A 26,144-nucleotide genomic window follows, 5' to 3' on the forward strand; every position below is an offset into this window, starting at 1 on the left:
GGGGGGGGTGGGGAGCTGCCGCAGGGCTAGAGGGGGAGGGCGCGCAAGGTGGAAGTTTCGCCTAGGGCGCGAAACTTCCTTACACCGGCCCTGGGTGCCTGTACCTCAAGATGTGCAGAATGCAATGAAACTGAGATTGTATACCATACTTGGCTTGCTTTGAATTCTAAACAGACATGGCTGGGCAAGATTAATTTTACACCCCAATTGTTGACTTGGGGCCAAATTCATCATTATGGTGGCCTATGAGTCTGTGCAGGGGCTGAGATGGCCTGCATCTCCCTGGTTTGGCCCCCAGCACAGGGAGCCATGCCCATCCCTGAATGGCCCCTGCACTGCCAGCTTCAGTGTGGGCCAGCTTTGCACCCGCGAAAAGTGTTCTGCATCAGAGTCTATTCAGGGGCCCGTGTGACTGCTTTGTGGCCCCTTTGCAATGGCTATGATGGCACCAAGGGGCTGTAAGGCAACCATGAATTGGGCCCCCAATCCATAGTGACAGTCCCCTGGAGTCTCCAGGGACACAAGGTCATTCCTATGATGTTAGCACTTTAATACAAATCTTCCCTGTCTTTGTCCTATTGGTCTGTTTTCCCCAATTCCAACTCCACTGGTTTCCTTAACAAGTCAGACAAAATCCTGCAAAATGCTGAGCACCTTCAACTCCTACTGAAATGACTTCAGTAGGAATTGAGGTCGCTCAGCATCTCCTAGGAAGTACTCAGTACTTCACAGGATTAAGCTCTTTGAGCTAAAATTATTGCACAGGTCTCATGGGTCTGCACACAAAAATTTTCTATGCCCATGACACATCCACATTTTCAAGAACACATCCTCTACACAGTCTATCCTACAGCACCATTCCCGGAAAACATGCCAAAAGCTACATCCACTATTTGTTTTGCCAGTGTGAATCAGAGCACGTTTACAAAGGTGTCCCCTTTGAATGATACGTTACTATGCTGTTTGATTTTTCTCCAATATTTTCACATGCCTACGGGTGTGACTCAAGTCAGAGTTTGGCCCAAAGATTTTTAGTAGCAAAACAACATTCTTTATCTCACTAAGGTTCATAATGGGAAATAGTATTTTAGTTTTTAAAATATTAATAAAAGGTTACAAACAGTAAGACTATGATGCATAAGGGCTAATGTACTCCATTTTAGCACAAAGCAGAGACACAGTCCTCCCAGACCCCAATACCCTGATCTTTCATTTTCTTCCTTGCTTCACCTGTCATTCCATATATTATTCCCAAATATAGCCATGTTGATTTCTCCAGTGTTTCTGTCTCTAATAATCTTGTATCCCTTGTCCTTAATGAGCTCATAAAGTAAAGGAAAAGATATTTACTTTAGTTACAAACAGAAGAATCATATAATTTACTTAAGAAAGATTGCAGTATTTCAAGCATTTCTTTGGGATAATTCTTTCTAATCCCCCGGCCCACCCTTCCACAAACACATGCATTTTAAAGAGTCTGTTTAATTACAACTAACTTAAAATTTCTGAGTTTTGGTACTAAATCATTGCTCACACATTCATCCATATATTGCAGGGTAGTCAGAATTTTTTTTTTTTCTTATTCCACTAACAGATAACAGACATGTCATTGCCATAAATGGGACACATAGCTACCAGCACAATTGCAAATTCCTGGGATGTTTGAGACATCTCTCTCTTAACTTCCGCTTCCTTTAATATATACACTGTGCACACCAATACATTCATTAATATATGAATTTCCTGATCATATAATGTCTCATCAATCAATACCAGTATATTTCCACAATCCTATTTGAGTTGCAGTCTTAACAAACAAATACTTTTAGACTCTAAACACTTATTGTTGTGAGCATTAGACTGATACTTATGGTACACAATCAGCATGCAGCTGTGCAGCAAAAATTAGCACACAGTCAAATTAGTTTTATTCTCCAGCTACAATAGAACCATTTTAGCTGTCTGGAGCAAATGTATTCCAAAAGTATAAAGCATTTTAATTATTTGTTCTGAGCTAAGCACCATAGGAAATATGCTGAATCACAGAACCTGCTACAAATAACAAAATTACATATTGCTTCCAAAAAGGCATGTGGCTATTGCTCTGAAGGAGAGAGATTTAAAAGTGCTTAGTATCGGCCTGGCTCTGCTCTCAAGTAAATCAATTTAACACCGAGCACTTCTGAAAATCACATCCTACGCATGTATATAAACAAATAATGGTTACATGAAAACACCCTAAAATGTGTTCCATTCCACTAAATGTTTTGACATGCCTGATCCCTTAGTAGAGTGGTTCAGTATCAATGCACTGTTCTAATCAGTAGGAAGACTGTAATAGAAGGCACCTTAGCTGGAAGAAACAGATTGTGTTGGTGAAAAACTAGACCTCACATGTAGTTAGAGAGAAGACTATAAATTCCAAGGTGGTTGCATTGAGAAATGGCGGGGCAGAGCAAAAGGCTCAGAACAAACTGCTCTTTTTTGATAATGCTAGTTGCCATGGGTCCTGACCTGCTAACAAAATACTTAAGAATAACACTAAACTTCTGGCAGCTTTTAAAAAGTTCAGTATTAAATCTAAAGCTCATCTGAAGTTTCCAGCAAATCTCAATACAGATGTGAACCAGGGAGTCTCAAAAACATGAGCCTTTCAACATGATTCTTCCTTAACTACCTTCACTTTGGAAGCTGGCAAGGTTCTCCTCATCTTTTATTACCCAGACTCTGACCTCTTCCTATTGCTGCTTTTGTAGATTAACTATTGGGATGAAACCTTTCTAGTACGGAGAGGCTCAAAAACCCTGGTGCAGGCTGTATCTCCATAACTAGCTCCCTCCAGAAGACAAAGAACATTGTGTATGCAGTTCACTTCAATTTATCTCCACTAGCCCATAAAGAGTACAAAAGTCTTTCCTAAACCACCATTTCCAACATGTTTAGAGTCCACTACAAAGTGAAACTTGAATAAAAAGTTGGGGCCCAATCCTGCAGATCTTCCACTGATTTCAATGTGTGTTTTGCTCTCATTGAAAGATTTGCCTGCTAGCTGAGGATCTTTGTGCAAAACCTAAACTTGTGACTTTTCATTTTAGATAAAATACAGCATAATATGGACACGGAAGCATAAATACAATATTGAAATCTAATATTATATTATTATTATTATTCCCAGCAAAAATTATAAAAGCACATCATAAAGGACTAGACTATCAAAAAAGAGAAATCCACAGTGAGGCACCCACTTAGCCCCATATGTGCCCATCTGATCACCTGACTAGCATTTGAGGTTGTGACATTCTAGGAGCTGATACTTGAAGGGACCCAGCACTTGCTTTTTTGGAGGGGAAAATCATAATTTCTGCATTTTTAAAACTTCAAAGTTACTCCAGGTTCACTTGTTTTGTCTCCTTGAATAGCCATTACCTTGCTTTGTGGTTTCAAATCTCACACATTAAGCAGGTCTTGGCTTAGCCAATTCCTGGATGGGAGGGAGACCTTTAGGGAAAACATAGATGCGTCAGGAAGTTGTATTTGTGAGTCAGCTGGTGGTACCCTTCTCTCTTAGTAAGTAGTGAACCAACATCCCCGTGTAACATTAGAAGGCTATTGTGTTGTTAGAGGTGCTGTTTATGGATGAGATGTAAAACCAAGGCCCTGATCATTTGTGAATACACTGCAACCTTGATATAACGTTGTCCTCAGGAGCCAAAAAATCTTACCACGTTATAGGTGAAACCGCGTTATATCGAACTTGCTTTGATCCGCTGGAGTGCGCAGCCCCATCCCCCCGGAGCACTGCTTTACCGCATTATATCCGAATTCGTGTTAGATCGGGTCGCGTTATATCGGGGTAGAGGTGTATCTGAGATTCCACAACCCCTTTCTTCAAGGATAGGTGTGTTAACTCCAATAGTTTGGCAAAATACCAACTCCAGTAATTATATTCAACTGACTCAAATTCCTCCCAGAGTTTCAGTTGGGGTTAGTATTTTTCTTCACTTCTTGACGTGAACTGGTGTACTCAGTGCTCTTAAACATGTTGCTGCATTCCACTTGTAAGACAGTGTCTCCTGGGGTGCTTCAAAGCTTAGCTGTTTCATAATTGTCTGCTCTTCAAGATCATCATTGTAAAGGTGCTATATAAATGTGAAGTCTTATTCAGAATGAACTACAATCCTTCCAATGAGGATGACAGTACCTGCACTTACATTAAGCTTTTCATTGGTAGAACTTAAAATGTTCTACAAAGCATTATTATTCCTTCTTTACAGATAGGAAAGCTGAAGCACAGAGAGGTTAAGTTACTTGTCCTTGCATCTCTTGACCACTTGCCCCATGCTCAATCCACAAGACAACTGTCCTTTGGGCATGTTACAGGTTGGCTGGCCCCAGTAAATGAAGTAGGTCCAGCTCCCCTGTGCCAGAACAAGCGCTCCCATTTGACCAATTAAAGAGGGCAGGCCAACTCCAGAAGGCTATAAGGAACCAGGGAGAAGCTGAGAGAGACCTGATGAGTGAGGGTTACTTTAGAGCACTGGTTCTTGAAGGAAGGCTGAAGGCAGGAAAGTAGCAAGAAGAGTTTGCTGGGCTGGTGTCCCCAAGCTAGAGAGCCAGAACTGGAGAGGGCGGAAGGCAGGAGAGGGAGTTGACTGCTGGCTTCCAAGCTGGAGAGTTGGAGCTGAGGGATGGAGAGGGCTGAAGGCACGGGAGCAGAGGAGGAGCTTACCTGTTGATGTCGCGCACCGGAGAGCTGGACTCAAGGGGAACAATGAGAGGGCCTGGGGAAGTGAGGGATGCTCCTCTAGTAAAGATATCCCAATAGAGAGGCTGTGGTGGTTCCTGTTGGGAAGAGCAGTGCAGCTGAACAGGACAGGGTGGCTGTTTTAGCAGAGGGACAGAGGAGGACTGACAAAGAGTCCAGGTATTGTGGAAGGCACCAACATGTGGTATGTGGGGCATCAAGGGATAAGTTGTTGGGATTTTAATGACTGCTTGCACTGAGGTGATGGACTAAGTGTTGGGAATTAAGTTTTGGACCATTTGCACAATGTTTTCTAATAGACCTGCCCCAAGAAGGGGTACTACTGAAGTAAGAGAGCCTAGCGTGGAGCCCTGTTATTATTTGAAAGGGGAAACTGAGGCAAACGGGTCGGGCAGTGGTCTGTTGCATGAGGGCACTCCAGTTGGTGCTGCCCTTTAACAGATTGTACTGCAGAATTTCTCCCAATTCAATTTACCATGCCTCTAATCAGGGCTGGATTTAGGAGCAGGTGACCCAAGTGACCACCTGCGGTGCTGGGCTTGGGGAGGAGCCAGGTTCGTGGTGCTGTTTTTGTTGTTAGTGACAAAGGGAAAATAGAATGTTTGAAGTAAAATGTTTCAGGTATTCCATATGTGGATTCATTTTTCACTAACCTCCTAGAACGTTCTCTCATGGAATCTTCCAGACTTTCTGAGAACTACATTTTCCTGGAACCTCCAAGAATGTGGTCAGGCATGCCCTCATGGGTATAAGGGGTGGGACATCACCAGTCAGTCAGTGAGATATAAGAACGAACTGAAGTGAAGTGAGAGCCCAGCTGCGATATTGTGAGCCTTGTTTTATTATGTAATTGGGAAAGTGTACTTGTGTTTTAAGACTTGAAGAATATAAGTGGCAACTAATAAAGGACATATTTAATGAGACACCAAAGATATCTATCGAACCCCTATCTATGCAGCAGTATAAAAGAAATATTGTTACTTCTTTTGCCATGCTTAATACGTAATGTTCAATTACTTTCTAAGATTGTAGAACATAAGACTTTCACTCTCCCTAATACTGTCTGTTTTCCCCCATAGGGAAGCCTTCAGGAGCTCAGTATAGGAAGTGAAACGCTTAACTGCAATCTATTTTGCAGCAAGAGGCAAATTTGATGGGAAAATATCTGAAACAAAACAACATTACTATGGCCTAAAGCCCAGTCTATCATCCTAGTGCAGAAGAAATTGAGGAGTGAAGCATAAATGATGGAAATCCTATTACTAAGGAATTAGCAGATTTACCTGAAGATAAGGAATGGAAATGTGAGGAAAATGGTGGAGAATCATCCAGTTTTCCTGGCAGTATAAAGGAGAATGATGATAAAGAAGAACGTGGCTCACAAGAAAAGGAGAGAAATGATAAAAAAGAATCAGCCTTACATGATGACAGAAACAGCAGTAAGAAAAACTGCACACCACAGATTGCAGTGGTGTGATCCCAAACTCCACCGATACTGATCAAAATTGTACAAATGGACAAAATTGAGGATATGACATTTCCAGTAAATGAGCAGAAGCAACACTTCTCAAAGTCACACTGTGAAAGAGTGCTTAAGAATGGTGAGAAACTGAATCGGCATTGGCTAGTTTACTCAAAATCAACTGAAAAAGTGTTTTGTTTTTGTTGCAAAATATTTGACAAGAATGCCAAATCGTTGCTTGCACTTTTTGGGTACAATTACTGGCACAACGTAGCTGATGCTCTGAAACAACATGAAAAGTCACCCGGTCATTTTACGGGCTACTCCAAATGGATGGAGGTAGAGTCCAGGCTCAAGCTGAATAAATGCATAGACACAGAAAGCCAGCACATTATTAATGTAGAAACCCAGCATTGCAGGAACATGCTCAAGTGTTAGATCTCAATTACCCTCTTCCTTGCAAAGAATATTTTAGCTTTCCGGGCCTCGTCAGATAAGTTGTTCACTGAACGTAATGGTAATTTCCTTGGTTTGGTACAGCTCCTTGGGAAATACGATGATGTCATGCATGAGCACCTACGTTGAGTAGTTCATAAAGAAGCTATGGACCATTACTGCAGCAAAACAATTCAAAACTGATTGATTTTATGGCAAGGAAGGCGCTTGATAACATATTGATGCAGCTTGGCAAAGCGAAGTACTATGCCATAATAATGGATTGCACTCCCAACATTAGTCACAGTGAAAAGATGTCATTTACAGTAAGATTTGTTGACGACAAGGATGGCTGTATCCAAGAAAAGGAACACTTTATCTGTTTCCAATCTGTGGACGACTCTACTGGAAAAGGCCTAACAGAACTGTATATGAACGTTCTGAATAAGAATAAAATAAAGCTTCAGGACTGCTGCAGCTAAGGCTACAACAACAGCGCAAACATGAAGAGAAGAAACAGTGGCATCCAGGCATGGATCCTTGTGCTGAATCCAAGAGCTTTCTTCATACCTTGTGGTTGCCATTCCCTCAAGCTGTTTGTGTCAGATGCAGCGTCATCTTCTTTAGATCCAGTATCTCTCTTCGGAGTACTGCAAAGGACCTATGTCCTGTTTTCACCATTAAATATCAGGTGGGAGATCCTCATAGACAATGTTACAAATCCGACCATGAAGCCACTAAGTGACACTCACTGGGAGAGACGCATTGACAGTATAAGGCCAGTGAGGTACCAAGTGACTGAGGTTTATGACACCTTGATGGAACTGACGCAGTCGAGTAAAGCTGAGGCCGGAATCCAGCATGAGGTACAAAGCCTGGCAAACCAGATCACTAACTTCAAATTTCTGGTCTCAATTGCGATTTGGCACAATATCCTGTTCCAAGTAAAGGTTGTAAGCAAGACATTACAAACTCAGTCGATGGACGTCACAACCACTGCTACTTTGATGAGAAGCTGCCTTGATTTCGTTGTGGCCTATAGACACAACAGATTTGAAGATGCCTTCACTACTGCCAAAGAAATGGTGGAAAACTTAGGAGTTGAGCCTGTTTGGTTACAGTTTGGTTACAAGGGCAGAGATGAGGCGATGGGAAGCTTGGCAGAAAAATTCAAGAGGGAGTTTATTTTTCAAGAGGGAGTTTATTTGCTCACTCATTGACACTGCTCAAGTGTCCATCGGAGAAAGGTTAGGACAAATGAAGCACCAAAAAAGACCTGGGGGGTTTTGTATGACCATAATAAGCTGCTGGCAGACAGGAAAACACTCTTGAACAATTGTACGGACCTTCACCGGACTCAGACACATGAGGAAAGTTCGTATGTCAATGATAAAGAGCTCTATGTCAAAGTGGACAACATCCATCACATTTTGCAACACAAAAAGCACTCTCCACTCCAAGTTCTCATGATGCAGAGCTGAAGGGCACTTTTCCTAATGTGTGGATAGCTTTGGTCTATGGCAGGCCCTTCCTCTAATCAACATTGTAGTCTCTCTCTGGGACCTCCATTTCGGCTCTCTCTCTTATAAGACATGGCAACTAGAATGAGACACTGTATTCCAGGTATGGCTATGCCATTGATTTATATAATGGCCTTACAATATTTTCAGTATTTTCCACTTCATTTTTGTAGATCATAGTATTTTGCATGTGTGTGGTTTTTATTAAACCACCACTGCACAATGAACAGAGATTTTTTTTTTTTTACAGATGCCCAAATCTCTTTCTCCCAAATGGCTATAATTAGCTTAAAACCAAGTAGTATATGAGTAGTTCAAAGTATTCCTCCCACTGTATCATACCATGCATTAGTCAATAATTTCATCTGCCACATGCTGTTCATTCACCTGGTTTTGCAAATTCCCTGTTACATCTCCTCTAATTTTCACTAATTCAAGTCATTTGTGTCATTTACAACTCTTGCCACCTTTCTGCTTACCCACCTTTTCCAGATATTAATAAATGTATTAAACATCACCAGTCAGGTATAGCGCTTCAGGGAAACTTTTGCCATGTCGAAGACTTCACATTTATTCCTACACTTTATTTTTGGTCTCTGGGCCAATTTTTAATTCCTGATAATACTTTACCTCTCAACCCAAGGCAATATAGGGGTTTGTTTTTGTTTTTTAATAACTGTTTTAAAATCCCCTGTTGTTATGGCAGGGCCTGAGTTGGTGTGTCCCGGAGTCTGTGAGGAGAATGCTTCTGATGATGAATTTGCAAAGGTCGGGAGGTTGTGTGAAGGCCAGAAGAGGTGGTTCAGGAAAGCTTTCTTTCAGGATGGGGTCTCCATCAAGTATGGATTGTAGTTGTTTAATGATACCCCATATGGGTTCCCGTGTAAGTGTGAGGTGGTAGGTGACAACTAGTGGTGTGCTGGCAGAGCGGGGTTTATTTCTGTATTGGAGCAGGTTTTCTCTGGATATTTGGGTGGCCTGTTCCAGGACACACCAACTCAAAGTCGCACCACATCCTGCCAGAACAACAGACGCAAAACCTGCAGACATATCTCCACTGCTACAATGATCAACACCTCCTCCACAACACACCTTTCAAGATCCATGGGCCCTACACATGCCTATCACAATGTGGTATAAGTCATCCAGTGCACTTAAATGCCGCAAGAATAATTACGTGGATGAAACAATCACTACATTCTCGAATGAACTCACACAGGAAAAAGGAAAAAAGACAAAAACTCCCTATCACCTATGGGTGAACACTTTTCACAAAGAGCTTCAATTCATAACTCTGCTAGACACTAAAAACCATGGACCGAACAGAGACACTGGATTTATGGTTTATTACAACAATCTGTAATCCACTAACCCCCTCTTTTTGTCCTAGAACTGCAAAGGTGTTAAGGAGCCACTCTACCTTGAATGGTCCCTTAGAATATGTGTTAACTACTTATGCTAAACAAGCTTGTCTCTCTTAACAACAGAAGTTGCTCCAATACAAGATATTACCTCATCCACCTGTCTCTCTAGTATTCTGGGACTGACACTGCTACAAGTACAGTGCATACTCTTAGCTTCCTAGCAGTCAAGTGTAGACCCACTGATTCTCACAGGCTTTGTGCTTCTGATATACTTGTATATGAAAGTATTTCTTGGGGGTTTTTTTTAGATCTTTGACAATTTCTTCCTCAAATTCCCTCTCAGCCCTCTTGAAAACTTCCATCTTAAAAGTGCTCTCAAATATACGAAGTAAACAAACTGAAAAGGAAGGAGAAGAATATATTCTCTTTTATCTTCCGATTATCGTCATCTAGTCACAATAGTATTTTTCTCCTTCCTTTTCAGTTTGCTTACTTTGTGTATTTGAGAGCACTTTACGTATTGTCTGCTTCATTGTTCTGTTGATGATGCACACCCTTCCTCAGGCTCAGCAAGAGGCTTTATGCCAGAAACAGTAGCAACAAAAGTGTGCACAAAGAGAAAGGAGAGAAAGATGAGTGGGCCTGAGCTTATTTTGATGTTAACTAGTATGGAGTTCCACAGTTTGGACCCTCCACTGACATGACACTACCTCCCACTCTTGAGGGCTTCACTCTGACACCAATCTGGAACATTGGTGTCTGAGTGCAGCAGTGTCAGTGAATCATGAACAAAGAGGAAGTTTAGCCTGAGAAAGTTTAGGAGCAGGACCAGGACTTTGGACTGGACCCATAAGCAAATGGCCAATGAGGGCACAAAGCACTTGTGCTCCAGTTGGAGTTTCTATATGAATAATCACCTGATAAATCACAGGTAGAAGGTGTTTCTCTCCATTGTCCTTACCTGATTGTCAAGAAGCACAGGTGAGATCTAATAAGACTCTAAGGTTTCTCAGATTTGTAGCCCATATCTGAAATATATATGATGTAGAACAGATGGCTATAAAAGAGTTTCTGGTTTATAGGCACTCAAATACTACATTGATCAGTCTACATGGACTAAAATAGGCTGATGCAGGGCTGAGATAGAAGGGACCAGAACTGAGGATTTGTTTTTTTAATGTGCAATGTCCTATTTTACACTTTAATATTAGAGTGTCTGAGTTCTCTCTTCAGTCAAGGGCATTTCAGTGTTTATTTACCTTCACTTAACTATTCATTTCTAATGTTTAAAGTCAAAGCACCCTAATATTTATTGGTGTGTGTGGATAGATAGATAGATAGATAGATAGATAGATAGATAGATAGATAGATAGACTGTTTAGTTAAAGCTAGAAAAGACTAAGTTTTATATCTGCCTAAATTAAAACATTGTTTACCTGTCTGTATACATCAAACAGTAACGTCAGACAAGAATGAATGAATACACCTCTACCCCGATATAACGCTGTCCTCGGGAGCCAAAAAAACTTACCGCGTTATAGGTGAAACCGCGTTATATCGAACTTGCTTTGATCCGCCAGGGTGCGCAGCCCTGCCCCCTCCCCCCGGAGCACTGCTTTACCGCATTCTATTCGAATTCATGTTATATCAGGCCGCGTTATATCGGGGTAGATGTGTATTTTATACTTTATTTAGAGCACACTTGCTTTTTAGTTTACTGCAAGTCTATACAGATTTGAATTAAGACACCTTGAAATGACTCCAGCTATCCTGAATACTGAAAGGGAAAATTTTCAGTCAGGCATTAAAATTCCTGTCATTGACTAAGCCACTTCTCTAAAACTCTAGGGTTGTATATATTGTAAGGTCATATTTAGTCTACAGTAAGACACCTATTCCAACTATTTTATTCTACTGGAAAGTACCTTCTTCATGAGTATTTTTACTGGCATACTTGGCAACCTCTAGTCACAGAAAACTAAGGATACAGGATGGTTATGATTCAGCTGTATGTAACACTTTTGTTAACCTCATTAAACTTGTAAGGGTGAGGTGTTATCATACAGGCATTACCATGTCCGTTCTAAGCATTAATGCAAATTACTAAATTCTGTGTAATGTAATACATAGTAGTTATTTAATGGACTGTGTTCTGCCACGTTACTGATTGTTAGAGCATTACCTTGCTATACAAGTAGCTCCATTATACATGAGAAGTACAGTGGTACTTAATTTAGATAAGGGTGGTAGAACTGGCCTTTATATCAGGATTAAGTTATAAGGCGACATCATTCTACTGACCCCAGACATTTCAAAATCATGAGTGGATATTGTGCATCCCACAAAGTTCCCTATGGGCTAGATCAGGGATTGGCAACCTTTGGCACGCGGCCCGTCAGGAAAATCTGCTGGCGGGCCGGGACTGTTTGTTTACCTGCGGCATCTGCAGGTTCAGCCAATCGCAGCTCCCACTGGCTGCAATTCGCCGTTCCAGGCCAATGGGGACTGCGGGAAGCGGCGCAGGCCGAGGGATGTGCTGGCTGCCACTTCTCGCAGCCCCCATTGACCTGGAACGGCGAACCGGAGCCAGTGGGAGCTGTGATCAGCCGAACCTCCGGACTCTGCAGGTAAACAAACCACACCGGCCTGCCAGCGGATTTCCCTGACGGGCTGCATGCCAAAAGTTGCCGATCCCTGGGCTAGATCATGGAATTTCGGCAGAGCCTTCAATAAGGGGTATCACCACCTCAGGTGAAGCCCTGGGAAGAACTGGGATTCATAATCACACCTTCTTCTAGAACACCAAATTTGCACTGGGGGGAGGGGTGCCGTGTAGGGGGAAAGGAAGGGAAGAAACTTACTGCACCCTTTAAAGAGGTGCAGCTTACTATCTCCTTTAGAGAATCTCTACTTCTTCCTACTTTACTTCATGGCTGCATTAGGGCTAGGAACAATGTAGTCCTTATGCATTCTTTGCAGCTCATCTGCTCATTGTCTAAAGCTCTACCTTAACATTTTTTATTTTGCCTAACTGTATTCATGTGTGTCAAAGACTGAAAAGCGAGCACTGACAGTGTTACATGCTAAGTGAAATCTCACAATTGCCTATGATCATTTTTCATTTCTCAGATTTTGTTCTAATCTTCTGGAATCTAAGATGTAAATAATACACTGAGGAAGTGCCTACAAATATCACTTTTTTAAATTATGACAGTTAAAGCACAATAGTGTTTTGCCATAATGACCAAACAAAGTAATTCTTTATAAAAGCTGGTTGAAATGTTTCCATCTACATTGTTTTTGTATGGAAAACTGGGGTTTTGAAAAAATTTGCAGTAAGCATCTACTTCCTGTGGAAAATTCTGACTTTTCATTTAAAAACAAACTTTTCAATTTTCAATTTTTGATTAAAAGTCAACATTTGACAAATGATTTTCCTTTTCCTTTAATTTTCTGTAGGAAAAAATCCATTTTCCAACCAGTTATACCATAATCATCATTAAGTCAACATCTGAAAAGAGTTATCACCTTGTAATATCTGAGACACTGCAAGAGAAGATGTTGGTGGTGATAATTGATAAATATTTTACTTTAATAACTTTGACTGCATTTGTTACTGTATTCTTTACAGGTCTAAGATATTGCATCATAAGAACTCTTGGAAGATTAATAGAATTCCTCAGAAAATTCTATATCACATCACTGAGAAGGATTTCAGCCCAGACAATTCAAATGAGATTAAAGTTCTTACCAGTGCTGTCTGTGTTCAATCATTCACTTTCTACATTGGCTACTGCCTAAAACAGTTGTTCAGGTTATAGCCGCCTGACAAATTTTACACATTGGACCTGCCTTACAAGGTGCTGAGGACTTTTCTAATGGTAAATGCTATGAATAATGAGAACAATTATTCATCTGAGCTACACCAAGTGACATCAATGGAAATTCTGAGAAAGCAATGGAACAGACCTTCTAAACACTTATGAGGCAAGTCTTTTTTCTTTTTATGATGTGGCTTGTTGAATCTTTCTTTGTTTAGTCTAGTCCTATAAAAGGAACAATATTCATGACAGAGTCTATCCACAGTAAATGGCTTTTGAGAATAAATGTCTGTTTAATAGCCTGAAAAAGCCATTTATTGTCACATGTACTCCTCCACTATGTCCCCTAAAGAGCGTGTGAACAAGTAGAATGAGTGCAAAGCACTTTTTTAAATATAACAGAGAAATTATGCAATTATGGTATAAGAAAAACCCACATGTAATGTAATTATAACACCTGTATAATATAAATTCATGACTAATAATAACCATATGTTATATAAACTAATATATGCAATCCCAGGAACTATAATTAATTATTAAAATAAAATGAGTAAGATACAGCTGGCTCTTACAGTTAGTCTACAGAGCATATAATCATAAATATTTACAGTTGAATGCTACAGTACTTACCTGCCCTCAAATCAATAAAACCATGAAGAAGATAAACAAATAGCAACAAAAAATCCTTACAATTTGTTGGGGCTGTCTTAAATGAAATAACGTTAAAATGAATGCTTCTTTTAGAAGGCCCACCATTTCTTATCAGCAAGCACATATGAAAAGGCAAACATTCAGAAAGTGTTAATTTGCTCTCATGCTAAAAGCTTTTATGTCTAATTTCAGCCTGAGGTATTTTTTTAAACAAATTAATAAATCCTTGACAACAGAGATTTAACATTACGTCAGTGTTAACTACATTGGTGGAAATAGCACTATCCTTATAACATTTTATCATTTTTCTAGTCTACCTTTTCCTGCCAACTTAAACAGTGATACATCTGGCTCTTAGAGATCTAGCTTTCATTAAGTCAATAGCAAAACTTCCACTGAACTCAGTTGGAGCTGGATTTGTATCTTAGAGAAACTGCTTAATTCACTGCTGATATACTGTAGGTGGGAGCATCTCCTTCACTTCACTGAAGTTCATTGGCACTGCACATGCTTATACTAGTGGCAATTTCCCCCACCATTTAAAGTATTAAGACATTAAGTCCCATTTCAGAAAACAGAGAAATGCATGATGCAACTGCTGTGGCTTTGACTAGACATCAAAAAAGTAGCTAGGATTTCTGTATCACAATGATTTCTCAGATAAGTAATACTAATATAAGGAAACAGATTTACTTCATCAAAGAAAAATGCAGCCTTGAGGGTGTTGCAAATGATAACCCTTGCTGGGTTCCATAAAACAAACTAGTTTTGTAACTTACTCAAGGGAATAGTCACTCAGCCTGATCTGAACACAACATCTTAACTAATCCCTTGTTTACACTTAAGTTCTCCCTCTGATTTTGGAATAGAAACTGATCTTACGGGTAAATTTAAAAAAATGCTTGGTTTGCTTAAAAAAAAAAGCAGCTTTGTGCGTTGGCATAGGTACATTTGGGTCCGAGTGCCATAAATAAATGCATTTAGTAGAGCCACCTGACAGTGCTCAGGGGGAAGCTGACAAGACCATGCCTTTTAAGTTGAGGCATGCGATCCTGCCATTAATTGTATTGCTGCCCATGCCTGTTCACAGCTGGCTTTGAAGTATGGTTCTATTGTGTAAGGTGATTATGTAAGAGCAGCCACCTTCTTACTCAGCACCTAAGCTGCTTCTTACAAGAATGAGATAGGTACCTGCCTCACTCCATGCAAAACGGAAACAGGAGATAGTGGTACCTTTCTATTAACTTTTAACCCAGTGGTTAGCACACTCACCTGGGATGTGGGACTCTCTCAGGTTCAATTCCCCCCTGCCTGTGCCTAGGGTGAAAAGTTTTGAACAGGGGTCTCCCACATCTTCGGAGACCACTGAGCTATTGTACATTCTGATGTAGGGATCCCACACTCTCTCCTGTTGAAGCTAGCTATTCCACTTTGGATAAATAATTAAAGAATCATTGTTGCCAGGGGACTTTGGGTTTCCTACCTCCCATGTGGGTGCCCTAACCACCAGGCTATGGAGTCATTCTCTTTCTTTCTCTCTGGCCCGATAACTATTTCTCCAAAGTGGAAAAGCTTCAGGAGAGAATGAGTGAGCCCCACATCAGAATATCCAGTGGCTCAGTGGTTAGAGAACTCTCCTGAAAGGAGGGAGACTCCTGTTCAATTTCTTTCTCCCTCATGGAGAGGGCAGAACTGAATCTACATATCCCACATCCTGGGTGAGAACTCTAACGACTGGACTAAAAGTTATTGGGTGGGTTTCACCTCCTCCTGGATTTAGAAGGGGCCTAATCTGGTAGATGACCTTTGAGTACTCCTACCAGAATGGGCCCCACAGGCAAGATAAGTGGAGGAGTGCCTATCTTCCCCTGCGCTGTGGATCCCACTGGGGCTTAGGTGGGATATTAGTGCCCAGGTACCTAGAATGAGGCAGCAACACACATGCCTAGAGGCGGAAATGTAGGCACCAAAGAATTTTTACAGCAAAAATGTAGGTGCTTAATGAGTTTAGGCATCTACAGATTTAGGCTATATCTACACTTACAGCAGTGTGTAGAGTGCAGACAGCACATGCTTACCTAGCACAAGTGTAAATAGCAGTGTAGAGGGCAAAACATTGCTCAGGCAAGTAGAAAAAGTAGAATAGAGTGCCTTACCCTGGGGTTGTTCAGGAGTGTATGTACCCCACACCATTCTCTACATGCTCAAGCAGTGCCTCCCAAATTTACGCTGCTATTTTAGCAGTGTAGTGTCCCACTGCCTGAGCCTTTTCCCACTGCAGTGAAAGGCTCCCGTCATGTGGAAAGGCTCCAGTAGCTCCCCACTGCAAGAGCCTTTCACTGTGACTGTAGTTACACATGTAGTGCAGGGCGGCAGAGCCTTCTCAAAAGTGAGGTGGTCAGGGGCCCCTGCCCCCAAAGTCCCACCTTGCCCCTTCCCCCAGAGGTCGCTCCTCTTCCCCCAAGGCTCTGCCGCTGCCCTTCCTCTTCCCCCAGAGGCCCAGCCCCCAGCCAAGCCAGAAGCTGGAGCAGGGCTGGGGAGGCTGCCTCCTTCATCCCAGGGTGGGCTGGGCTGGGCTGAATGCAGCTTTCTGCCCATATTCCCACCCACCAGGCTCCCTGCCCAGGGCAGGTGGAGGGAACCAGGCTCTCCACAGCTGCTCACATGCCTCTTACCCCAACCAGCTCTGGCCAGGGGATGGGGCCTTGGAGCTGCAGCCTGGCCATGGTAAGAGCTACGCAGGCAGCTGTGGGGAGCCGTGGTGGACTCTCCACCTGCCTATGGTGCAGGGGGCCCAAGAACAACCCCCAGCCTGTGTCCCTGCCCTCTGGGCCCCCACCCAGGGCAGGTGAAGGGTCCGGGCTGTGGCTCCCCACAGCTGCCTGAGCAGCTCTTACCATGGCCGGGCTGCGGCTCCAAGGCCCCACCTCCTGGCCAGAGCCAGGTCAGTGTAAGAGCTGAACAGGCAGCTGTGGGGAGCCAGCATGGAGCCCTGGACCCTCCACCTCCACCTGACCTGGCCAGAAAGCCTGGGGGCGGGGACATGGGCTAGGGGCTTCTCTCAAGCCCCCCCTTACCGTGGGCAGGTGGAGGGTCCGCACAGCTCCCACAACTACCCAGGCTTCCCAGCCAGGCTCCACCAGCTGCTGGCCTGGCTGGGGCCTCGGAGGAAGGGGAAGGGGTTGGATCCGCCAAAAGTGGGAGGGTTATGGCCCCCTGAGCTGCCCTGTTCTGGCACCACTAGTGTAGTGACTATACGCTACATGCCCCCAGAAGTGTAGCTATAGCTTAGACAGTAGCGGAGAGGGGGTTTTGTGGATCACAATGGTACCTAAAACTGTGACATAGGCATTTAAGACCTTTTGTGGATCTAGGCCTCAGAACTTAGGTCAAATTTGCAGGACCACTAGGAAAAAACAAAAAAGTTCTTTACTTGTAAACTGAACACATTTGATCTGGAATCAGAAACACAATAAATGTAGAACACCAAACTGACAATTTCACAGTCATTTTTTCAGTAGAACTGTATTTTAAGCATATGCAAAGCAATGGACCATTTGGGGCCCTGCTCATCTGAAGACCTTGAGTCCCAGGCAAGCACTGTAGTTTATAGGCCAGCTCTACCAATCGCTACAGCTGTAAAAGTACAGTCAACCACTCCCATGGGTGTGGTAAATAAACATCCAGACATAATGATTGATGGCTTAGTGCCCAGGAAAAGGAAGCCCAACAGCACCCCTGTCATAGTGAGCCCACAACAATGCCCAAACCCATTAGGACAGCTTGCGTGTGCCCCTTAATAAAGACATATCTATACCAGTGAGTTGGCTCAACAAAAAGCAGCTGTCTGAGGCTTAACTTTTATCTGGTTAACAGAACTGCACAAATTTTAACTTCCAAAGCATGCTTCTGTTTCCTTGTGGCATGACACTTGCCAGTTTATCTTGTGCAGTTAATGCAATGTTGAAAGAAAGGCTAGTTAATGAATGAAACTGAAATGATTACTAGCTTCCTCAGCCAGAGTCATGAGGTTATTAGAACAATTTGCCTTACATTTAGAGGTCAATCTCAGAGAATCAATTTGCTCATAGAGTTCTATTTACACAAGAACTCAAAACATTTAAAATATAAAAGTGAAATTATTGATTTTATTAGACATTTGACAAGTTGGAAGCTTAAAGACAGATTCTCATATCTTTAAGAATATCAAACCTAGAACGCCAATGTGAATTGACATATTATGTAGTATGACATAGGAATGAACTAAATACTGTCCTGAGATGTGGGGTGGGAGGAGAGAGTATAATGTCAAAGTGATGGGTACATAATGGAAGAGGCCTATTAGTAAAATACTAATCCTCGAATAGGTAAGAAAACTTGCTGAGATTCTGGAACCATAGTAATTCTGCTATTAGCAGATAAAGAGCATCAGATAAGAAATCAGATTTCACTGGAGTGTATTTTCCTTACTTTTGGATTGACTCAAGATACAAAACTTCTCCATATCTTTAGATGTCAACATAACTAAACAAAAAATGAAATCCTATATTAAATCTGTGAAAAATAAGGAGAAATGTTCCTTATTTCCTTTCTGATTAACTTACCAATACTAGATCTAATTTTCTAGCAAATCAGAAAACAGATCATGTATAATCATATGCCCATCTTTAGTTATCAGAAGTCTGAAGCCTTATGCAACAAGAACTGAACTCAACTATTACAATATAGAACTAAAATTAGTACAAGAAATCAAGGAGATGATAAAAAAGATTAATAAATTCTTCTACATTAGTCATCAGATTTACTACATACTCTTAAGGGAAGTGATTCCATTCAACATATTTCAAGAATGTTAAGAAATTAAGTGTCCTAACTTGAGGAGTTTGACAGCTGATCCCAGAAAAAGCTGTATGATAAAAGCAGTTACTTGAGGAGACACCTTCATAGCAAGTTGAACTGGTTGCAGCTGGAACTTTTGTTTTGTTAGGGAAAGACTATGGGGGGCGGGGGTCTGACCACTAGAACCTTTGCTGCAATCTGATATCTCTAGTTCTTCAGCACATAGCCGGTGGCAGGGGGTAATGATGAACTAGGAAAGCATCCTGTATACAGATTTGGGTTCCCAGCTTTATTTTTAAAAAATCCCACCCTTTTAATGCATGGGCATAGAGTGTTTTCTAACCATTAAGCATGCCCCTTATGTTTCCTCTGTAGCTTCAGTGATCCTCGGAAAGGCGTGGGAAAGCGACGATACTGGAGGTTCCACGCAAATTCCTTAGGAGTAGCCAAGTGGTCCCTGCTTCGGGTCCAGCATGGACCACCCCAGGCTCGGGATTACAGTGAGAAATTTAACGTACGTGTGTGTGTAGCCTTCAGAGACTCACACAGGACGGTTACTGCACTGACCACCTTCGCTGCGTGCCTAGGAATCGCAACATGTTGCTATGCTACTTCTCTGTGGGAAATGAACGCTCACAGGCCAGGAGGTGCCTCAGAAGTGAGTGAAAATACCCCCGTGTAAATCAATACAGACACAGGACCAGATCTACCAGCGAGTGGCACCTGAATATCCCCACACCCAGGCGGGCAAGAGCAGCCAGAGGAGAAAGGCACTTTGCTGCTGGTGCTGCATCACTTTTTAAAGCGAGGTCCGGGCTAAATCGGCGGGAGCCGGGGGGCACTCAGCACCCGTATTAGAGTCCTTTTGCATCCTGTGAAATCCCATCCAGCCACACTGGTCCCTCTCTCTACCCCCTTCTCCTCCATCCACCCTACACAAGTAACTCGCCCCCAGGGTCCTCACTGTGCCCCGTTAGCCTAAAGGCTGGGAGTGAAGCAGGATCGGACCCGGGGTTTTGCTCCAGATTTGGCCCGGGGGCTCTCCGGGAGGGGACGAGGGCAGTGTGCGCCGCACCGGGATACTCACCGCGGCGAACACCTCGCCGGGCTCCTCGCTCAGCAGGAGCGCAGCCAGCACCAGCCCCACGCCTCGCCACAGCCTCATCCTGCCGCTCTCCCCGCGGCGCGCCCCGAGCGAGCGAACGAGAGGGACCGAGCGCCCTGAGCCGGGAAGCGCTGCGTGCTCAGCGCCTGGCCGCTCGCAACTCCCGGGCCCCGCGCGCGTCTCTCCTCTGCCCCGGCTGCAGCGCCTCTAAAGCCAAAGAGGCGAGGGCTGCCCACATCCCCAATCTGTGGGCGGCTGCCGCTGCCCCCTCCCCTCGCGGGCGGTGGCTACTGGGAGGAGATCCTGCGAGGCTGGCCAGTGTCTCGTCCCCTCTGCATCGCCCACCTCCGGCCGGCCAGTCCCGCTCCTCCGGCAGAAGGAAGGGGGCAGGCTCCCGCCTCACCCCACAAAATCCACCCCACGCTGCGGGCTGGGAGGACTCGGCGGCCGGTCAGACTCCAGCCCCTCGCCTTGCTGCGGGAGACCGGCTCTGCAAGGCGAATGCGCCCGGCCTGGGAAGCCTAGAGAGGTGGGAGCAGAGAGGTGAGTATCGGACACGCTATGGGGGGTGAGGAGAGCCGGAACCGCTCAGCCCTGCTCTGATCGCTGGGAGCTCACACCTGGCGTGGGGCTGGCCCGGCGCTCCCTGTTGGCAGAGGTTTGGCTGGCGCCCGGGCGAGGCGTGCGCTCCGGTGGCCAGATGAGCGGAGACTCGGGTCGGCAGAGCCCCTGCGAAGGGCAAGGCTGTGCCTGGGGACAGTTAGCGGGGGGCTGGGACTATCGTTTCCTTTCCAAAGCCGCGTTGTACCTCGTGCGTCCCTCCAGGGCAGCATTCTCGTGCCGCTTGGGGAGTGCCCCTTGCATCGAGCCGCCAGGAACACGGAGATGGGAATCGCTAGGTTAATGGGAAAGACCTAGCTCAGCCCATGTAGCCTAACTCCTGTGTGCACAGGACTGTTCCCTGCATGCAGGGTGTGTGACCTGCACATTCCTTACTCCTCTCTCAAACTGTATTTCTCCCTCTCGCGCTGGATCCAGGGGGTTTCCTGGAACAGGAAAGCTTTGCTGCTGGGAGCCCTGCACAGCACGGGAGAGGAAGCAAGGATGAGAAGCTCGCGGTCCCTCCTCTCACGTCGTGCCCTTTGGCAGTAAGTAGCTTCTATCCTCTCCATACTTATTTCAAGTACTTGTTATGATGGGCACTTCTAATCATTGCCAACATGGGGACAAAATTCTCTTCAAATGTAGGGTAGGGGCCTTTTCTTCACAGTAGCCTGTAAAGCTATATCACACTCTGAGTGCTACAGCAGTACAAATACTGAATGCTGTTGTGTTTCTCCTTTCTGTACAGGGCTATGCAGGTCGTGCTGCTCTTGGTGTTGACCTCACTGTTAACTGGCAGAGTAAAAGCTGTAAGTTAAATGTCTTATCCCTTCATTGGAGGAGAGAGAGGGAAAAGGGAAGGGGAAAAATCCACAGCATTTTTATTTGAGGGGCTAGAGAATTAAGAAATTGCATTCTTCTTTGCCAAATGCCTGATCTATCTGTCATTTCCATTAAAAAAAATAACAGCCAGCAGATCACTTACACATTAGCATCTTCAATAAATGGTGTAACAGAAAGCCCTAGAGTTCAGCATCCTTCACTATACTGGATTGCCTTTTGGGGCTTGCCACATTCCATCCTTACACCCATTCAAATCAGATTATTTGTTTAAAGCAATAGCAAGTCATTACAAAAATTAGCCCAAGATTATCTTTAGTGCTGTCAATTAATCGCAGTTAACTCATGTGATTAGCTCAAAAACATTAATCGTGATAAATCGCAGGTTTAATCGCACTGTTAAACAATAGAATACTGATTGAAATTTATTAAATATTTGTGGATGTTTTTCTAATATATTTGATTTCAATTGCAATACAGAATACAAAGTGTACAGTGCTTACTTTATATTATTTTATTACAAATATTTGCACAGTAAAAATGATAAACAAAATAAATAGTATTTTGCAATTCACCTCAATAGTATAAGGGCCCTACCATCAATCAAATGTTAACCCCGCCCCTTGACCCCTTAAGCCCCGTCCACCTGTCACCAGAAGTCCCACCTCATGGGGGTATTACTTGGGGGGGTCAAACCAGACACATGACCAGAAGCAAGGTGTGTCATGTGACCCCTCTAAGAACTCCTCGCACTGCCCTCTACCAATCAGGGGGGGTTTCAACTGCTGGGGATCACCCCCGAGAGGAAATTTGACCAATCGGGGGAATTCTGGGGCAGGGTGACCCGTCCAGAAGTGGTTCGTGTGACCCCTCTAAGAACTCCTCTCACCACGCTCTACCAATCAAGATGGGTTTTGGACACAGAGGACTGCCCCGAGAGCAGATTTGACCAAAATAGGGCAGGTTCTGGGATGGGATGAACTGCCCAGAAGAGGGTCGTGTGACCCCTCTAACTACTCCTTCCACCGCCCTCTGCCAATCAGAGCGCAGCACCATCACCCCATAAGTCCTAGCGCCAGGCAGAAGAGGCCATCTCTTACCAAGAACGCGTGTTTTAGAAATCATGGAAAGGCTGAGAGGAAATATGGACTCCTTCACCACTCCCGTGAGAACTTCGGACTTTGTGCGGAGAAAGTGCTACATCAGCGACAGTTCCGAGAAGGGCCCTTTGAGTCAACCGTTGATGGATACGTCGGAACCCAACCCTGAAACCCAAGCCCTCTTGAGGCACCCCGATGAGTGTGACGGCCTCTCGTCATCCACCCCCCTGGAGGTGGAATGCGATCATGGCTTGGGAGAGTCACCAGCGGACAAGGTGAACGGAAAAGACATTGCTCAGGTAAATGAATGATTAAGAAGTGATGGTCGAGAATGGGGTGTAATGGGGTTAGGAACTGACCTGGGATTGCGTGAATCTAAAAACAAGCAGTGGGGTGCTTACGCTGTTTCTTTTCTGAAAATCTCTCAACTGCTCAACGATGCCTTTCTAGAGGCCTTTGAGAACTTACACATCGGTAGCCCTGTGGGAGTAAATATATCGTGCATCAGCTGTTTTTGCTCATGTCTGAGACACAGATCTCAAGAGGAAAATCTGGAAAAGGACAAAATGGAAGAATGAACCAGCTCAGACTCCCTCATGGTAGGGTGACCATTTTCACAGGCAGCTGTAAAAGGTCGTGTTAAACCAGGTGATTAATAAAACTTGTTTAAATGTGTCAATATGAATGTGTCCCTTCCATACTCAAGTTAGTAAAAGACGGTACAAGGAACAGTCATGTCTATGCAGACGGCTCTGTTAAAGAAAATATATTACACCCCCAGGGAAGTTGGGACTTTGACGGGGTGAACCCTCTTTTTCAAGTGGCCAAAAAGCATAGTAAAACTTTAAATAGAAGACAGGTAACAGCTTGGCTTTCAGACCAGGATGCTTACACTTTACACAAACTGGCTCGAATACATTTTAAAAGAAACAAGACCACTGTTTCAGATGTGGATGCATAATGGCAGGCAGATTTTGTGGATATGCACTGGTTCTCCAAACACAACAGCGGTTTTAAGTACATCTTAACAGACTGGGCCTTAGGCCTAAAAGATAAGACGAGTGGTGAGGTATCCAAGGCCTTTAAAGCTATTTTCAGCGAAGGTTGCGTGCCTCAAAGATCGGGGGAAAGAATTTTTAAACAAACCTTAAAGCAGATTGTGAAAGCGGCATGGTGTTCACCATTTTGTTACTAATAATGAAGTCAAAGCAGGGGTTGTGGAGCGATTTAACAGAACTTTAAAAACTAGGATGTGGAGATATTTTACAGCCCATAACAACTTTTGCTACATTGATGTGTCACCTGACTTTATAACGAGTTACAACCAGAGCTTTCACAGAACTATACGTACCAGACCTGTTGATGTTAACCCTTCAAATTCTCTGAAGGTATGTAAAATGGTTTACAGAGACGGTTTTAAAAACTGATTGTTGCCCCTTTTAGAAAAGGTGACCACGTGAGACTATCTAAAACCAAAGGAGCTTTTGAAAAAGGTTATGAACAGATGTTTACCGATGTGATATTCATAGTGTATGAAGCCTTAACCAGGGGCCAGAGACCTGTATACCGATTAAAAGATTATGAGGGTGAGACAGTTACTGGATCTTTTTATCCTGAAGAATTACAAAAATTAAACCCCAAACAAGACAGGATTTACAGGATTGAAAAAGTTCTAATGGAGAAAGGAAAGGGAGAAAAAAGCAGCTACTGGTGAAATGGTTGGGGTGGCCTGATAAGTTTAATAGCTGGGTGGAAGCTTCTCAACTCTGTAACATTGAGACGCGAACAAAAACTATTCCTCCTGCAAAGAGAGAGAGAGAGAGAAATAAGCGATGGTGGGTTTTACATCACTTTGCCCAGCAATGCCAGCTCTGGGGCTTTTCCCCAAAACACCAGCTCGAACTTTACAATACAGCTAATTAAACCCTTGGATCTCCCGGGTGCATGGGAGGTGGGGTTAGTGGAAATACAATACCCGCACAGCTGGAACACTATCAACGAAGACACCCCTTTCAAAATCACCTTTGGAGATATGACGTGGAGTTTCATCCTACAACGAGGTTATTACTCGTCCCTACCTGAATTACTGATCATATGAACAATACTGTGCTTGTCACCCAGGACTGCCTGAGGTGGTCATGAACTACGACCTGGTGGGTAGAAAAGTTAGACTTAAATCCACCAATTTTACTTATGTGTTTTCTACCGGCGGATAACATTCTGGGTTTGGGCCCTAAGCACAGCATCCAAAATATCCCCTTCTTGGCAGACATCACAGGGGGTTTCAACTCCTTGTATCTGTACACGGATATCGTAGAACACCAGTCTGTGGGGGACTTTTCTGTTCCCCTGTTACGCTGCTTCCCCGTCCGAGGAAGGAACAACGAGTTTGTCACCATCACCTACGATAAACCTCATTACATCCCTGTCAGTAAACACCACATCGACACCATCACCATTGAAATAAAGACAGATCAGAACAGACACGTTTCATTTCGCTTCAGTAAGGTGATTGTCAAGCTGCACCTGCGTCCCCAGTGAGAGCGAGATTTCTAAAAATCAAAACACTATTATGCCGATCCTAAAAAATTACTGCGACCCCACCATCTATAGGAACTATTACAAAGCCCAGACTGGATACACCCTTCCTGGATATCATGGGTCCCCCGTGATTTACGGGGCTGGCGTGGGCGGAATATTCCATAGCCTCTTTCAAAAAGCCATACCGCTTTTGAGGAGGGGGCTGGAGACTATTAAACCCCGCGTAAAAACCACTGCTCAAAACATAGCTAAAGACATGGTAGGCCACGTCTCCCATGCTGTTCTGGAGAAGGTGAGGAGTTCAGCTTCACAGGAGGTATCGGGGCTGATGTACATTAAAAGGAGAAAGAGAAATGTGTCATACCCACGACGCACAGGTCCCCGAAACCCTTTAAAAGAAGGGCTTTGACGCGCAGGGCCGGCCATAAGCGAAAGTCCAAGAGGAAGCCTGGACGAAAGAGGAGACGCTCTCCGCCTGATAAGAGAGAGATTTTAATCAACATGGCTTTTGTTCACTGCGGGTCTGAGGAGTGCACCAAATCCAAACTAGACTTGTTCCAAATAGCCCCTACGCAAACCAACATCGAGAAAAGCATCTACACCGAGGTGCCGCCTCTATCAGCCATTAAGGAGGCTGCCCCCCATAGACTTTTTCAAAGCAGGGAATGGCATAGTTTACATGGATTTAAACAACACACAGATGTACCTATGTTGCAAGATTGTAAAAGGAGACGGAATTGAACTCGCCAAGGACGCTGAGGTGGCCCTGGTGAATGATCCCGTGGCCTCTATTTTTAGTCAGTTGGTTGTCACACTGGGAGACCGCCTCCTAAGCCAAAGCAACAACTGTTACCCTTACAGGGCCTTTATAGAATCGGAGCTCAATTACAGCGACGACACCCTCACCACACAATTTTCCAGTGGCCTGTTTTACAAAAACACTACCAGACAACACGAAGAAATGGAGTTGGATGGCGGGAATCTAGGTTTTGTGAGGCGTGCAAAGCTGACGGCCCAGAGCAGGATGGTAAAGCCCCTGGGGCATCTACACAGCGACCTGTTTTTTCAAGGAAAACTTTTGTTGAACGGAGTGGA

The 26,144-nt window shown here is 43.9% G+C and overlaps 2 protein-coding genes across 2 annotated transcripts in view; one reads left to right on the forward strand and one right to left on the reverse strand.

Annotated features, from left to right (window-relative positions):
• COL4A1 (collagen type IV alpha 1 chain) overlaps nt 1–20,508 on the reverse strand; it is a 221,258-nt gene extending 200,750 nt beyond the window's left edge. The window contains exon 1 of the mRNA XM_024206140.3: nt 19,948–20,508. Within this exon, the coding sequence (XP_024061908.2) occupies nt 19,948–20,025 (78 nt within the window). The 5' untranslated portion in view covers nt 20,026–20,508. The remainder of the gene's footprint in view (nt 1–19,947) is intronic.
• Nucleotides 20,509–20,924: 416 nt separating this feature from the next.
• Nucleotides 20,925–26,144, forward strand: part of COL4A2 (collagen type IV alpha 2 chain) — a 217,647-nt gene continuing 212,427 nt past the window's right edge. The window contains exons 1-2 of the mRNA XM_029910483.1: nt 20,925–21,113; nt 21,317–21,377. Of these exons, the coding sequence (XP_029766343.1) occupies nt 21,070–21,113; nt 21,317–21,377 (105 nt within the window). The 5' untranslated portion in view covers nt 20,925–21,069. The remainder of the gene's footprint in view (nt 21,114–21,316; nt 21,378–26,144) is intronic.

The sequence above is a fragment of the Terrapene carolina genome, unplaced genomic scaffold (assembly GCF_002925995.2).
Source record: "Terrapene carolina triunguis isolate 2854851 unplaced genomic scaffold, T_m_triunguis-2.0 Scaffold21, whole genome shotgun sequence".
Taxonomy (NCBI): domain Eukaryota; kingdom Metazoa; phylum Chordata; order Testudines; family Emydidae; genus Terrapene; species Terrapene triunguis.